General features: G+C 31.0%; 1 protein-coding gene across 2 annotated transcripts in view; it reads right to left on the bottom strand.

Annotated features, from left to right (window-relative positions):
* Positions 1-14,351, bottom strand: part of LOC106690169 (putative inorganic phosphate cotransporter) — a 16,095-nt gene extending 1,744 nt beyond the window's left edge. The window contains exons 1-7 of one of the 2 annotated variants that reach the window (XM_014435504.2): positions 14,271-14,351; positions 6,567-6,751; positions 6,191-6,427; positions 3,230-3,317; positions 2,904-3,121; positions 1,453-1,602; positions 528-660 (exon numbers count right to left, since the gene is read on the bottom strand). In XM_014435504.2, coding sequence (XP_014290990.1) covers positions 528-660; positions 1,453-1,602; positions 2,904-3,121; positions 3,230-3,317; positions 6,191-6,427; positions 6,567-6,751; positions 14,271-14,304 — 1,045 coding nt within the window. In that variant the 5' untranslated portion in view covers positions 14,305-14,351. Of the gene's footprint in view, positions 1-527; positions 661-1,452; positions 1,603-2,903; positions 3,122-3,229; positions 3,318-6,190; positions 6,428-6,566; positions 6,752-8,292; positions 9,856-14,270 lie in introns of those variants that run through there. The other variant, XM_014435505.2, reaches the window with a different exon arrangement.
* Between the last annotated feature and the right edge of the window lie 1,729 nt (positions 14,352-16,080).

Raw genomic sequence — 16,080 nt, 5'->3', positions numbered from 1 at the left:
AGTTTGTGGAGTTTTATTTTGTATGTTGAGTCATTAGTTACAAAGGATGATGGTGCTGATTGGTCTAATTTTGATCCGTCTGTATAGATTATAAAGGATTCGGGCATGTTATGAATTAGACGAGAAAAGTGGGCTTTATATTCAACTGGTTCCGTATTATTTTTCAAGTATTTGGACAGGTCTAGAACAGTATTGTTGCTAGAATTGTTTTTGAGAACTCACTCTGCAATCTTTGGCAGCTAAAAGAAATGTTGATGGCACAACTGGAAACTTGTCCTACTACTATAGGACATCAGAGAAAATTTTGCTAAAAAAGAGGCTATTTTGGTGAAAAAAATCTAAATTATATTGGGCTTCACAAGCACAAATGGCCAAAGCGTCTTCTATTTTGGTGTAATTAAAAAAAAAATTATCATCATCCCTAGGAGATATATACCCAAAACTGTTATTGAGCTAATGTAAATTACATATAAAATTCCAACATAGATTACATGAAACATTTGTACACTAATAATCATAATGCTTACCTATAGTGATAAAAATCTTCCTCACTAGTGATGTACTCCATCTAAATTTGACAATCATTAAATCAACAATCCATCCACTAACAATGGAAAAAAGCCACATTCCCAAGTATGGTAAACCAGAAATAGCTCCATTCTGTAAGATAGGAGCAAACCGTTAAGTTTCTATTGGTTTGTTAAAATCAAATTTTATACGTTAATAAGAAACGTCTTTTTAAAATTTTGTTGAATGTTAGTTAAAGAATTCTCAAAAGAGAAAAAAATATTATTGGAAAATTCCAAAACAAACCATTCAGTTTCTTAATTACTAATAAATAATAAAGAAGTCAATGTTTCATCAAAGTCTGACATCCTCAGGATAAAAAGATAACATTAAACAAATGCTGACAGAAAAGATAACATTAAACAAATGCTGACAGAAGTCTACATATTAACAGTCAGTACAGAAATAAAAAATTCACCAGAGAAAGGAAAGATCTTGGAAAAGGAAAGAGATGGATGGAATCAAAATTGTTGTAACCAGAATGAGAGCAGAAAGTTCTTACTCTGGATAAACATATGTTGCCAATCATTCAGGCTCCAAGCAAATGTCTGTAATGATGTATCTGATTACTAAAAGAGAAAAAGTCATATGAGAATGGTGGAACCATTTTTAAATACTCATAAATGGAGAATACATAGGAGAAGTATGCACCAAGAGAATAACATCAGTGTTAAAGAGTTGAAACTTCCAGATGGAGGACATTAAGGATACCATATATTGGATGAGGAATAATAGGTCCCAGGAGTGGATCTAATCCTGGCTAGGCTTGGGAGACATGGAACAGAATAAATATCCAGTCATATTCATAACCAGACAAAAAATCAGATCAAAATTTCAATATAGCAATCTCTTTTAATAATTTTAATTTAAATATTTAATAATTACCTCTTCAACTGACACATGCAGAACACTTTTCATATATTTTGGCAGGTCTGTAATTATAGTAAATAGACCCCAGTCATGACCAACTTGAGCAATGATCAGTCCCCAGAGAGGAATAGATGTTAAAATAGGAATCCATGGAGTTGGTGGTAGCTGAAAGCAGAAGTATTTTAGATATGTTATTCACTAGGTTCATTAAATAGAATATTTTTTTTAAATACCAAAACAGGGTCTTTTGACTGTTACAGATTCATCTTTTTTTATACAGGAAAAAAAAATAAAGTCAAACAAATGGTTTTATGAAATTATTGGCAGATCTAAAATTAAAATCATGAAATATTACTCATTAAGTTTTCATGGTGAATAAGAGGTTAAATCAATTATTGGGGAACAGTTTTAAAGTTTGATTAGCTTCCAACTATTGTTAATTTGAAGAATAAGCTTGAAATTTTGCCTATGAAATATCCTACCACTTTTGTTTTTGACTTAGCTATCTGTTCACAATGTAATAGTCGATCATTGGGTCGTTGTTACAGACTCTTGACAAGACGGAAAGTCTTGACTTTAGGGAAATTCTACATGTCTTGTGGAAGATACAAAATAAAGCTATATGTATAGTCTTGGTTCAGAGTCCAACCCACAGTGAAATCTTGAGGAATGAAAATGCTAACCAAGCAGCTAATTTGGGTTGAAAGAGAAGCATCAGGAGTATATAAATTGAAAGGTATTACCTTGAGAGAAAGGGTGCAACAGTCATACAAAAATTACCAGAAAATTGAGAAAAGGGTTATAAAAGAAAAGAATCTAAATTAGATGTAGTGAAACAGTTTTGTATCAAATGGAATACAAGTTCCAGATTGTGGATAATGGAAGGAGTTATACTATCCAAAATTATAATTGGGTGCTGTCAGTTTATGCAAGGCTACCTTCTAAATGGTTTTGAACCGCCTACATGCCAAAAGTGTAATAATACCCAAAAACACTTACTATAGTGTACCTAATTAGTAAAACATAAACGATGACAGCAGAAACTTCTGGCTACATAAATAAACTACTGACAACGGGTGACAGAAATATTCAAATTGGATAAAGTAAGAAATAAAAAAGACTACCAACGGACGTAATCTCATGGAAAATAGATGGAAGAAGAGAACAAGGTAGACCAAGGAAAGCCTGGGACAATAATATGGGAGAACCCTTGATGGGACATCAAAGAGTAATGTGCCTTGGAAAGGGTAATCTGGAAGGAGGCCATACAAAATTTTGGTTAGGAAGGTTTCCTGTGTGGAAAATCCTAAATAAAAAAAAAATCTTTCCATCTTCTTTTTTAACTCCTATAAGTTTTGAGGACTGGTTTCCCTTAGGTCTGTTATCCACAAGGTTATGGAAACTGGTTACCTCCAGTGTTGGGGTAGCACCAAAAGACTGGTGCTATTTCAGTTACCTGTACTTACATCTTTGTAGCGAGTTTTGCCTGAAGTTGTGGTTATCTGAATTCTTTCCTTTTCTTTGATAAAAGGATGTTCTAATGGTGTGTTGTGATAAATGATAATCCAAAGGATTAACCATAGAATGCCTATTCCCCCAAATATGTAAAATACTCCTGTCCATCCCAAATAGGAAATAATCAATCCAGATATAGCCATTGAAAAAAAGTTTCCTATATAGGCTCCTGAAAAAAAAAAATTGTTGCATTTCAATCTTTACTTGAACCATGTTTTCAGCAATAAATAAGCAGTTAAATAATATTGTAACTAAATGTTATATTTATAACATTCACCAGCAAAAACAATAGCTCCTAACCGCCCTCTCTCGTTAGCACTACTCCAATTTGACAACAGCACATTTAGCGATGGGTAGACAGGACCCTAAATAAAAAAAAAAAATTAGATTTTAATAATAAAGAAATTACTTTTATGAATATCTTGTTTTTTTTATTTTTATGGTTTTATTTATTTTCAATGCTAATAATAATAATGCTAAATATATTTTGAAACAAGACCATCCTGGCAGAATTTGCCAATTTACGTCATGTAAAGGTTTATTTAAAATATTGAAAACAAAACTGCATCTGACTACAAGTTTTGATTATTTCATAAATAACCCATTCAATGAAAAATAAAATTAATAATATTATCTTTACTAAATTTTAAACAAATTAAAAATTATTGTTTAAGTTGTTCCAGGAATATTTTACATATATAGGAGAAAACATGTTTTATTTATATAAGAAAAGCAATTTCTTATATAAACAATAAAAACTTAAAATTTAAATGAATTTAATTAAATTAAAATTATATTCTAAAATCTTGCTTGTATGAATTCATAGAAGAGAAGGACTAGTTCCACTTTCTCAATGCCTAGTGTCTGGTAAAAAGTCTTTTTTCTTTTATATTATCACTGTCTCTTTACATTTAAAAATTATTTTAATTAGTTTGTAAGTATTTAAAAACTTAATCCAATACATATACTTCAACATATACAATTTTCATAACTTCCTATTATTGGTGTATATCATTAATTTTTAGCACACTTGCTCAGCCTCCACTGGCTCATTACCAGTGATGCGGCGAGAGGGATGCTGGGATCTTTTGAGCTCTGCTCTACCCCTCACACGTGGGGGATAAAGTGGGCTCAGGGATCCTCAGGTCGATTGTGTAAATATTGTATATATTATTTTATCATTGTTATTTTATTTATTTATTTTTCATACAGATAGTTTGATTATGTTCATCTTGTTTATTCTTTTGTTTGTATATATTTTCAGAGAGTTGTTTTTTTTTTAACTTTTTTTTATTTATTTTTTTTTTATTTTATTTTATTTTTTTATTTTAGTATGTATGAAATCATTCATCACTATTACCTATTTCCCACAACTGTGTGACAGATTGTAATATCTATCAATAAATAAATCTATCTATTCCAAAAAAAATTAAAATATCATTAATTACAAGTGCATGATAATCAGCTCAGTTTCAGTTTTTTATAGACTGCATTGTTCCGGTGCCTAAATAATTATTCAAATAATCCAATATATTATTCCAATAATCCAATATTCATATATTTAAATTTGTAACTAAAAAATATGAAATATTCATTTTACCTACAATTTGTGGATTATATACACAATGCATTAATATATATATTACAATATTGTATATATGAGCATATACATCTAATAACCATATATTTAAAAGGAATCATTTATAAATGGTAAATAATTCTTAATTCAAACTTATGAAATAAATCATAACTTTTTACATATAAAACGTTCACATTTTCTTCTATCATCAAAATTATTTTTTCTGCCACTATTGATATTAATAATTTTTTTTATTTAACGCAATATTCATGTTTTATTTTTCAATTTTCAATGTATCTGATCTGTTCATAGCAACAGTTTTTATTTTTTTTATTTTGTACTTTAAGAGAGGTCAAATATCACAATATTATTGTGTTTTTTTCTTATAAAATCACACAGATATGAGTTATAAGATCAAAAAATTCTGATGCTTCTCTAATATGTTTTATAAAATATATAGCAGGGAAATTGGACGTCTGTAAAAACAATCTTGAACCGAGTTAAAGACATAATTTTAAAGGATTTAAATATTTGGTGAGCATGCATGTAGTTGTCCATGGATTTAATATAAGGAGAAGTTGGTTGAAAGAAAGGTAGGAGGAGGGGGTGGAGATGCATCAGTTAAGAGAAAACTAATAAGTTAAGCATATTTTTTCGTATAGGTAAATTTGATTCGGAAGTATCTATGTTCTATTCATTTCAACAATTATATCATTAATCATTAAGTATATGAGTGAAACTATTATATTATATCATACTGGGATCTGAATCTTTTTAGATTTACTGAAACTGTATTGATTCCTTCAGACAAAGAAATAAAATAAATAAATAAAATAAAAACTTGAAAAAATCACAAATATTAATGGTATCAGGCAGTTTGCAAACTTTAAAACTTGACTTAAAAAAGTCATTTGAGAATTAAGTAATAATAAATGTATCAACTTTGATACTTGGTGTAAAATGTCCAAAAACTTACTAGTTAATTGAGAATGATGATCTGGACTTAAATTGTGCATTTAAAAAAGTACAAAATTTAAAGAGAAGTTTCTCATGAATACTACCACTGGTTCAAGTATATTTTAAAAGTAAGAGAGTGTAGAAACTGTAAAATCTGTAGTGTTTACCCTCCCCTTGATTCATCCAGTCTGGTATAAGACATTGAAGAGGAAAGTTGTTAGCAGTAGCCTCACTTACATTGAATATATATTGAGAACATCCACGTTCCTACCCAATTCATTAGCATTTTTTCCTGCCAGATTCGTGATATCTCACATTAATTAATTGTTTCTTCTTAATAAAATACTTCACATATACCATGTGCTATGCAATAATTGAAATACTTTTTAATTCTTTTGTGGTTTTTGAATTAGACCGATTTTTCCAATCATTAATTTTTCCTGTACGCCAAGAAATATTAAAGTGGTTCAGCCTTTTTGCTCACAATATACTCCATTTACCTCTGGTAATAACAGAGCCAATGGTGCTCAGTTATTTATCTTGTTTTTGTTTCATAAAAACAAACAAAATAAAACATTGAAGAAAGAGTTTATAAAAAAAAAAAAAATTAGATAATTTCACCAATGAAGAAAATGAATTATCAAAGCATGATTGCTTTGATTTCTATTTTTATTTTTATGATAATAAGTTGAGTAAAGTTACCTGTCCGAAACCAATGAAGATCCTGAGACAAATGAGTCCCCATGCACCAAACGTCCTTGAAACTAAGGGAGTAAGAAGAGTCCCACTTGTGGATACAAACATACTATATCCAAGAACCCATTTGACGCCCCACCTTTCTGCCAACAACCCGCCCGGTACATGATTGATGACATAGCCCCAGAAAAAGGAACTCAATATGAGGCCTTGGGTCTTTTCATCCCAGTCAAACTCTCCTGTCTAAAATTAATAAAATATATGTTCATAAATAAAATTAGAACATTAATAACTTATTGCTTCATAAATAAAATTAGAAAGGGATAACTTACTGCTTTGTTAAAATACATTTCAGATAAATAAAGATGGAATGTATACTAACATAGTGTACTGTTGTTGTTGTATTCTCAACAAAAGGACATGTGTGCTCATCAATTTTTCCACCTTCTGAATGGAACCTAACCATTTCAGTGATTGCTAAACTGAGACAGAATCTTTGAATGTATGCTAAGGCTATTGTAAAAAAGCCCATTATTCCAATGACGTGCCTTATTCCCCATTTATTTTCTAGAAAAATGGAATAACATTAATTATTATATTTGTGTAACGTAATTATAATGACTCAATTGTAGACTCTCACATCCAAATTACAACTGAAAAATGTGATGTTTTCTGCTAAGGGGAAGATAAATAAGTATGTGGGTTATGGCAATGGATCTTCCACCCTATTGCAAAATTAAGAACAATTATATGAATTACCAAACATTTGGTTACTAAATAATGTTTTAACCAAAACAGACAGTGTTAAAAGAAGATAAATATAAATTGAACAAAAGTTTTATATTGATAAACCTTTTTAAACCTAGCGAAACAAAGCTTAACAAACAAAATTAAATCAGGGCTAATGATATCTCTTGATGTGAATAGGACATCGAGAGTCACTGCATGTAAGAGGCTAACTTTAAGTGGATCAGAGAACTCTTATTTAGTGATTAATTATTAGAGCTTCAAATTTTTTTTAGCTTTTTGGCTAAGGCTTTATTGTTAAGGCTTTTATTTAATAAATCAATAAGTTTTCGTTGCTTAAGATTAAACTTGTATTACACGGTCTGAATTCTTAACAATTAAAAAAAAAAAAAAACTACAAAATTTATTTGAAACATTCAAGTGTTTTTTTTTGTGATTACATTTTGTAAGAATTTTTTCTTTCCTTTTGTATTCTAAGATTTCTCTATTTTTTATTATTATTTTATTTTTAAAAAAATTGTTTTCTCACCTTAAACTCACATTTGGTTAGTAGACCACCTCCGAATTTATCCTTTAAAATTTAAGTTAAGAAGTTGGTTAAGTTTAACATAAATGATTTCAAAGTTAAATATTAAGTATTTGACAAAATACTTTGGAATATATTCTGTTTTGATTCATGCATTATAGGTAATTATTATAGTAAACAAAATCTTATGTTTTATATATTTTATTATATCTTTTAATTTATATCTTATATTAAATATGTTCTACTTCTTGAAAATATGTTCCGTTGTTGTTTTCCCTGTTTAAAATGGCCATTTATGATTTTTAATATATTCTCATTTATTCTTTAAATCTTTTCTCTATTGTTGAACTTAAATAATTCTTTGGGATTTTTTGAAAATTAAAAAACCTTTTGTTTAACATTTTTCTCTATTTGCCAATTGCCATATAGTAGCTCATGTATTTAAATAATCATCATAGATTATTATGGATATTTAAATAATCATCATGGATTACTATGGATATTTAAATAATGATCATGGATTATTATGGATATTTTAATAATCTCATTCATCCTTCAAATCTTTTCTTTATTATTAAGTTTAAGGTTTCTTCAGTTAAAAAAAAAATTGTTAAGCATTTTCCTGTAATATTTGGTTATTGTCATATATTCTATTTATTTTTGTTTATCCTATAAAATAAACAATTAAATCTATTCATTTATAAACTTATTTTGATAGATGATATAACTTGTGTTTCATGTTATATGGTGTACAATGATTATTGGTTCAGATTTAATTTATAAATTTTATAATTTCAAACAATATGTAAGATATAATTATAATTAGCATCTATACTTCTCTGTGGTAGTTGTTCCTCCAATGCAAACCATTCATATGAACCTTGTCTTTGGTTGTTGGTGAGTGCTGGATTGGACAAATGTCAAACCTAGCAGTCTCTCTATCTTTGTTTGTCATTTATTGACATTATATCATTTCATTCTTTATCAATCAATTATCAATGACACTGCTGCCATTTAAGTGCATTATCTCAGTTTATGGCATTATTTTCCTTTATTACCATCGCTTATCTTTACTAGCATTGTAATTTTAACTTTGGATTTACCATTAGGTGATACATCCACTTCATTTTATTTATTTTTAATTTTTTATGGTGTACTTGTTTACATAAATTGTTTTGGGAGGGAGTTAGTAACAAAAATACAACTTGGTTGAACATCATGAACTACTTGCTTTTGCTCTTTGATAGTGCATAGGCAATAATATCATAAATCTAGATATGACAAGTTGTGCCAATTTTCATTACATTTATGCTTTTACAGTATGGAATATAATATTGTATATACGAATATTGTTTGTGAAATTAATATTTTATGATGTAGAGTTTGACTGTAATAAGGTTTAGATAGTTGTAGATAGTAAATTAAGACAGTGTATTGCTTATGTTCCATATTTACTATATTAGGACAAGTTGTATTCCTTGAATCAAGTAATAGGCTTAGTGTTGTATTTAAATATTTTGTGTTTAAAAGTATACAAAGAAAGCCAATTTGTGATCAACATTCCTTTGAAAGACTGAAGTTCCAAATTTGTGCTTTGCCGAGTACCTCAATGTTTTTATTTTATTTGAATTGTTTTGTCATTACTCAGCCAATCTCCTCTGAACCTCGTCAATAAAATAATCCATAAGCCCAACTATAACACATTTTCCCATCAATCTTTATACTTCATGTCTTTACATGTTGGTTCCATACTGACAAGATTTTAAAGTTTTCTTTCATTTAAGGTTCAAGAAGCTTATGTGCTCATTTTAACTGTTCTATTGCAATTACTTAAACTACAGTTATTTGGTGTAAGCATTTCCTTTGTACCATTTTATTTTTTTGGGCTGGAGATATTTAGTAGCCTCTACATGTTTCCTCTTCACTTACCTATCTTGGGGGATGGCTTTCCAGTTTATTATGAGGTTTTCAGCTTAATCCTGTACACCAACCTGAGTTTGGTCTTCCTCTTAGTCTAGTTCCTGCACCTGAGGTGTTAATAGTTAGGAAGAGAGATCCTGTTGAGTGGCTTCTTGCTAAATGTCCCACCTATTGTAACCTCTTTGCTTACATATCAAGCAAGATAGATGGCTGAGTTTCAGAAGATTATTTCTTCATTCCTATTTTTCCCTCCAAATCTGTTAATCCTCATTCCACTTTCGAGCTCACTATCAGCCTTAGAACTTTGCCTTCAAATTTTTCTTAAGGGTGCCTGTAAAAGATTATATTTCACCGCCATGCATCACTATGAGTTTAATGATGAATTGTAAAGTTGTAGCTTCAGTTTTCGTGAAACTGAATCTTCTTTGATCTTAAGATATTGGTATTAAGAAGGGTTTGTTCATGCTGAAAGTACCTTGATCAACTTGGCTGGTCATTAATTCAAGGAAAGGCAGTCTCTTTGGTGAAGTTCTAACCTCATATGAAATATTTCAGCCATCCCTCCCTGGACCAGCACTCTACATATTGAATTATTTATACAAGCTTTTGTCAGTCGCACGTTTTATGGTTTTATTTATTTTATGGTTTGGCAAGTTTTATGGGAATCCCAGTTCCGTTATGGTGTTCCAAAGACAGTTTCTATATACGGAGACCAAGGCCGTTTTGCAGTCATGTACATCTTGTTCCAGTTTCCATCTTGTCTCAGGTATCTGTTTCAGAATAAATATCTGATCCGATGTGCTTTTACCTCTCCGAAATTTCGCGTGGTAATCGTTTAGTGCCTTCTCATCATCCTTGAACAACTGACCTGTTAGTTCGTCGATTTCTATAGCTTTACATATTTTCAATTGTTCGATTGAGCGAACCGAAGTTGTGATTCAATTAGAGCAGTTATAACAGGGGGTATGAAAACACTACTCTCCTTCAAAGTAAAAGTTAATCCAAAAAGTGGGGAGTTAGCCACACCTCCACGGTTTATGGTGAGATTAAATAGGAATGTTCGCCATTCTAATCTAAACTGAAATCGAAGGCAGACGGTGTTTGGTTCCCACTTTTCTGACACATCCCCTGGAGTCCATTATCAAATCCTTCTATTTGGCTTCACTTTTCCTGACAGCTCATTATATTCCATTCTCCTAAAGTTATTATAAAACTGAAAATGAAAAGTTATTTAAAGAAATAATAAACGTATACTTTAAATAATTTCTAAAATAAAATTATTTCGATATTACCTAAATCAGAACTATCCCCTTCCGTTGGGCGTTGATGGCCTTAAGGTTTTACGCCCAAAAGCCCCAACCAACAACCTTCCGTTCGCTACATTCGCTCAAGAGATGAAAAATGACCGCCCTATCCTTTTCACTTGAGATCGTGGCCCGAATTTGGATTAATCCTCAAGAAAAGGAAATAGATAAATGTTATCACAGTGTTTCAAATAACGAACGCAGACAGCGCTCATGGTACGCAAGTTACTGGTATATCAGGGACTTAAGATCTTCAAATTTTCCCACAATTTATGGGTAGTGGTGAAGCAGGTAGGTGTGTTCATAAGAAACCTGCCTACAATAAGTACATCCCTCCTCTTATATAATATATCTACGCTGTTAAAGCTCACTATAGCAATTAAGATTGTCATTATGGTATTTAATCTTTTTATTTGTCTCTGTCATTAATGTTTTTGTATTAATCTTGTTTACTTTACTAATCCATAGCCTCTTGTCCTTTATCTCTCTGAATTTTGGAATAATATACCGGCCAAAAAAATACACCCACTGATAAGGAGTTACTTCTTGTTAATAAATTGAAAGAAGTGGTATATGATTTAAAGACAATTTCCATCTTTGTTGGTTACCAGTTCAAATTAATATTTTGTTTGTAATAATATTACAATGTAGTAGCGGGTAGCTCAGTGGTAAAGCAATGTGCTACTAACTCCTATGGCCCGGGTTCGAATCCAGCTGTGGCAGATAATTATTTTCTGTTGCACTGTAGCCATAAGTCAGTCCTGTTGGTTCAGGAGCCTTCGGGGGTCCATCCAGCCTCATGAAGTTGGCACCCTTTATTGGGTGAAATTCTGGCGGTCTAGCGTGATTCTGACCAAATCGCTTTCAAAACGCTAAGTAGAAAAGAGATATCACAATTTACTAACTTTTTCATTCACAACTAGAAAACTAAAATTTTTTCAAAGATAAACATTCTATATCATAATTTTCTACAAAACTTGTATATTGCGTTTAATTTTCGGATAATTTGTGAATTAAATCAATGAAATTAATTGCCTCGTTTGTGACTATGTGCTACTAACACCAGGGACTCAAATCCGGTTGTGGCCAATAATTATTTTATTTTACACTGCTGAGTGACAGGCCTTCGGGGTCCATCCAGCATAACAAGATGGGTTCCCTGGGTAAAAATCTGGCAGTGGAGTATGATTGTGACTAAATCACCTCCTTGCACAACCGTTGCTATACTTCCTTACAAAGTACTGCATCTCTGATCCTTCATGGGTTGCAGTGGTACAGATTTAATAAGGAATAATCGCTTTGTAATTTCTTTGGAATGTATGGCATGATCTCAGCCTTCTCTTTGAATAATCCAAATTCTACAATCACCATGATAGTTCCCTCAGCCCGGAAATTGTCTCTAGACCTGCCTATGGTTTGGGATGATATATTCAAGCCAAAAGGACAATAAATGGTTTCAACAGTCAAATCAAATGGAAAGCTGTAATGTAGATAATACCAAGAGATAACATGTTCTGTTGATATGATCTTGTCTCAGATAAATTAATTTTGTGAAAAGTAAAAATTTAAACTATCGTTAAATGTTCTAATTACATTAATTATCCAACTTGATAAAAGTGAAAATTTAATTCAATTTTCAAGTATCGATAACCAAAAAACCAAACAAATAATGTTGTGACGATGTTATAAAAATGTGTCAATACAAGACTTTAAGCCTCTGAATTGGTAGTAAATAACGAACACTATGTCAGGGCAGAAAAATATGAGATGGCTTAAATGCAGAGTAGTGATAGCACATCTCACGACAACAGCTAGAGATAAAGTAAAAATAGATAATACTTCAAGACTGTTCAATATTCATAAGTATATGTTGATGTATATCTTTCTTATTATTAACTAGTTCTGCCTCACGGTTTCACTCGTATTAACTTTGGATTATATATTTCTGTTTCATAAATGATCAAGTGCATTTGATTGACCGAAAATTATTTGATATACGACGACGACATCACGATCTCTCAGGGAGATCATAAGACTAAGACAATTTAACATGTGGCAGTCCCATTGAATGAAAACTCGACTTTTCCACTCTGGTTAAAGTAGGTTGGTTACCTACAGGATAACTCCTTTCCCTCCCGTATGTCAGAATAGGCCTTGAACAAAAAAATATTTATATTTATCAACTGATTATTTTAACGCGTTAATTTATTTATTTTATGTATTCACTGATTTAGTTACACTTTTACTTGTTTCTATTTATTTTTTATTTAATGTATGTTAACAATTTTTATACTTTCAAGTAATTTTGTTTCGGAGTATTTTTATGTTTATATATTTTGTTTATTTCGTATTGTATATTTTTATAATATACTCATATTCATGAACTATTCCTTACATAATTGGCTCATTTGTATCTATTTTCTTTTCATCTTTCTTTTTTTTCCCTTTTGTTTTGTTTCCTCCATTTTTGTAATATTCCCAGTGTATAATCGCAAAACATTTTCGAGTGTAAACTTTACAATATCTACATATATTATGCAGTTTCGCAAGGATTGTGTACTGCTTTTTAAATAAGCAAATACATTTTTGTAGAGTTAAGATGCAAGAGAAAAAGCTAAAATACTCTTTTTTTAAGATTGATTTCTGATTTCGAAATGATATTTTGTTGGTTTTATTTTCGGTGAATGAATTAGCAGCAAAGTCGACTATGCAACCTCTTACATTTCTTCTCCTTCCCCACTTAATTCTGTAATATCCAATGAAAACAGGTACTTTAAATGAAGAACAGATAAAAACAGCAAATCATGTTTTACTGGTGTTGACGATTTGCGCAAAAAAGAATTCCCTCGTCATGTTAAAATCGTCATAAACAGTTCAAAATTTTTAACATTTATTGATTATTTACGCCTTCAAGATGCGTCGGAACGAAAAAATCGTCCAAATATAAATATAAATTTAAAAATTATATTCACTATGAAACTCCTTCAATTAAAATATCGGGTTTCATAGGAAATTCTAGAGTTAAATAAGAGCTTTCAGTATCGTCTTTGGAACAACCAAAACAAACTTAGGTTTATGATCTTAACCAACCAGCCCTGATGAAGGCTTATAATTCTGGCCGAAACGTTGGCACCAATAAATATGTTTTTAATTATTTGTGTTCTGCACTGACCGAACACTCAACTATCTTCTCCTCATTAAATAAATCCACGGTCAACTACTAACACATCGTCAAAAGAAACCCCATTCACCGTAACTATGACGTATCAATTCGAAATATAAAAACTAAAAAAAAAAATAAAGGAAGTGTCAGTAAAGCCTTAAATCACCTTTTATATTACGCTCGTGTATGCTTAAGAAAATATGTATTTAAATAATATTCGTAGGTATGTTTATTTTATTTTTTAAAATATAATTTATTTCTTTATTTGTATTATTTGACGGGTGACATATGACTCCAATTGCAAAGGTTTTTGTATGCGCTTAAATTATAATATTATTTCTTTCAGTTAAACTTATTTATTTTGTATTATCGAATAAATTATTATAGTCTATCTTGAATTTTTAGATATACTGGTCCTAAACATACCCGGCATCGGCGTAGCGCTGAGACATAACTTCATGTTAAGACGTCTGTACTGCGGTAGGTCGTAGTGAAGACTGAGTGGTGAACGAGGTTCTTCAAAGTGGGGGTTAATTCATGGAAGCTGCCCTACTCCTTAGAAAGTCAGCTCTGGCGATAAGGAAATTAGGGGATCGGTTTTCCCTTCTGTGTTCGAAGCTGAGGTCAAGTTGACATTTATATCCGAAATCCGTTTAAAAATAACGACCGTCCTTTATTTTTATAAATAAAATAAAATGGGGTTTTATAGGAAAATTTCATAACAATGCCTCAGTTCCCTCAAACAACAGTCAGTAACGAACGAACGAGCAAACGTTTTGTGAATGGGTGCATTTTAAGAACAGAAGAAGTCATTATTACACATGGACAAAATTAAGCTCATCTCACACCAACAACATAAAAAAGAAAGAAGATCTGGTCCATGATCCTCTGAATCCCTCAAGAATGTATTTATAAACCTAACTACGATCTGTACTAAGTCGTAGAAATTATATATCCCTTGATCGCATGAAATGTCTCCTCTACAAGATCCTCATTAGACCTGTTCTTGGTTAATATAATAGTTTTCATCGGAGACCAGGACCTCACAACCGAGAGAACAAAGTGAAGGAAATCCTGGTCTTTGAGCGGAAGATCCTTAGTTGCATATTCGATCCACTTAAGGTTGGTGATGATTGGAGGAGGAAGAACTGGAGGCGAAATAATCTATGTTTAATTTTTGGATACAGATATGATTAGGTTCAGCAAGCTTGGAAGACTGCGTTGGGGTGGATATTGTTATAATGCCGGAAGAAGGAATTCCAAGAAAGTGTCATCCAGAATATCCGTTACCACCATTGAGAGACCGCATAAAATAGAATAATCTGGTGAAGGCTTAATTTTTAGCTGGTCGAGGTCCACACCGCTGCTAAGTTATTTTGATACATCTAGCCCTTCTACTTATCATGAATAAGAAAACATTGAAAAGAATCTTACTGGTGAAATTTATTTATATTACTTGTCTTACATATACCCCTCTTATCAGTAAATCTTCTCATTCTTCTAAACCTGGTCACATTACTTTGGGCTGTGGTAGTAGTTGTAATGGCTCTAGGTATTTCATTGAAAATATCATTACTTTGTCCTCCATTCCATTCTTTTGCCAAGTTTTAAAGTAATAATGACAAAGGAATGAGGATTTCTAGGCGATAACCCAGTTATCGTAAGTTTGAACAAAAAATAATAAATTAATATTAATAGGATATCCATTAGGTAAAGATGAAATAACAACTTTTTGATACAAGATGGTGTACGACAAAGAAATGACGGGCATGTAAATTTTAAAAAAATCGGTAGGAAACACTAAGGAAGGAAAACTACCTGTATTGTCAGACTAGAAACAGTAGTGAACTTACAAGGTCAAGATTCTGGTCTGAAATTAATAATTTGACAAAGAAATGAGAATCGGCTTGTGGAATGGGGATAAAAATTGCATTACATTTCGTTTCCTTAGCATTACATTCTTTAAAAAGTGGTACAAATATCCTCTTGCAAAATATAGCCAATTTTTCTTACAAAAAAGTGTGCTACACCAGGGACGTTGGACATAAATGCCTATTTTTTGTTTTTAAATAATTAAATAAAAATTAATTGATTTGTTAAATTGTCTAAGTTCTCTACCTAATTTGATTATCGTCACGTTTTTAATGAGCTTAGAGCACTTTTATTTAAGTGCATTAGCATTGTATCATTTGATACTTCAAATTGAGAAAAAATACAATAATCTTTGATCGAGTAA

This window comes from Halyomorpha halys, unplaced genomic scaffold (assembly GCF_000696795.3).
Source record: "Halyomorpha halys isolate HHAL.00 unplaced genomic scaffold, Hhal_1.1 Scaffold1600.1, whole genome shotgun sequence".
NCBI lineage: Eukaryota > Metazoa > Arthropoda > Insecta > Hemiptera > Pentatomidae > Halyomorpha > Halyomorpha halys.
Note: the sequence above shows the minus strand (reverse complement) of the source record. Positions and strands in the feature narration are given on the sequence as shown.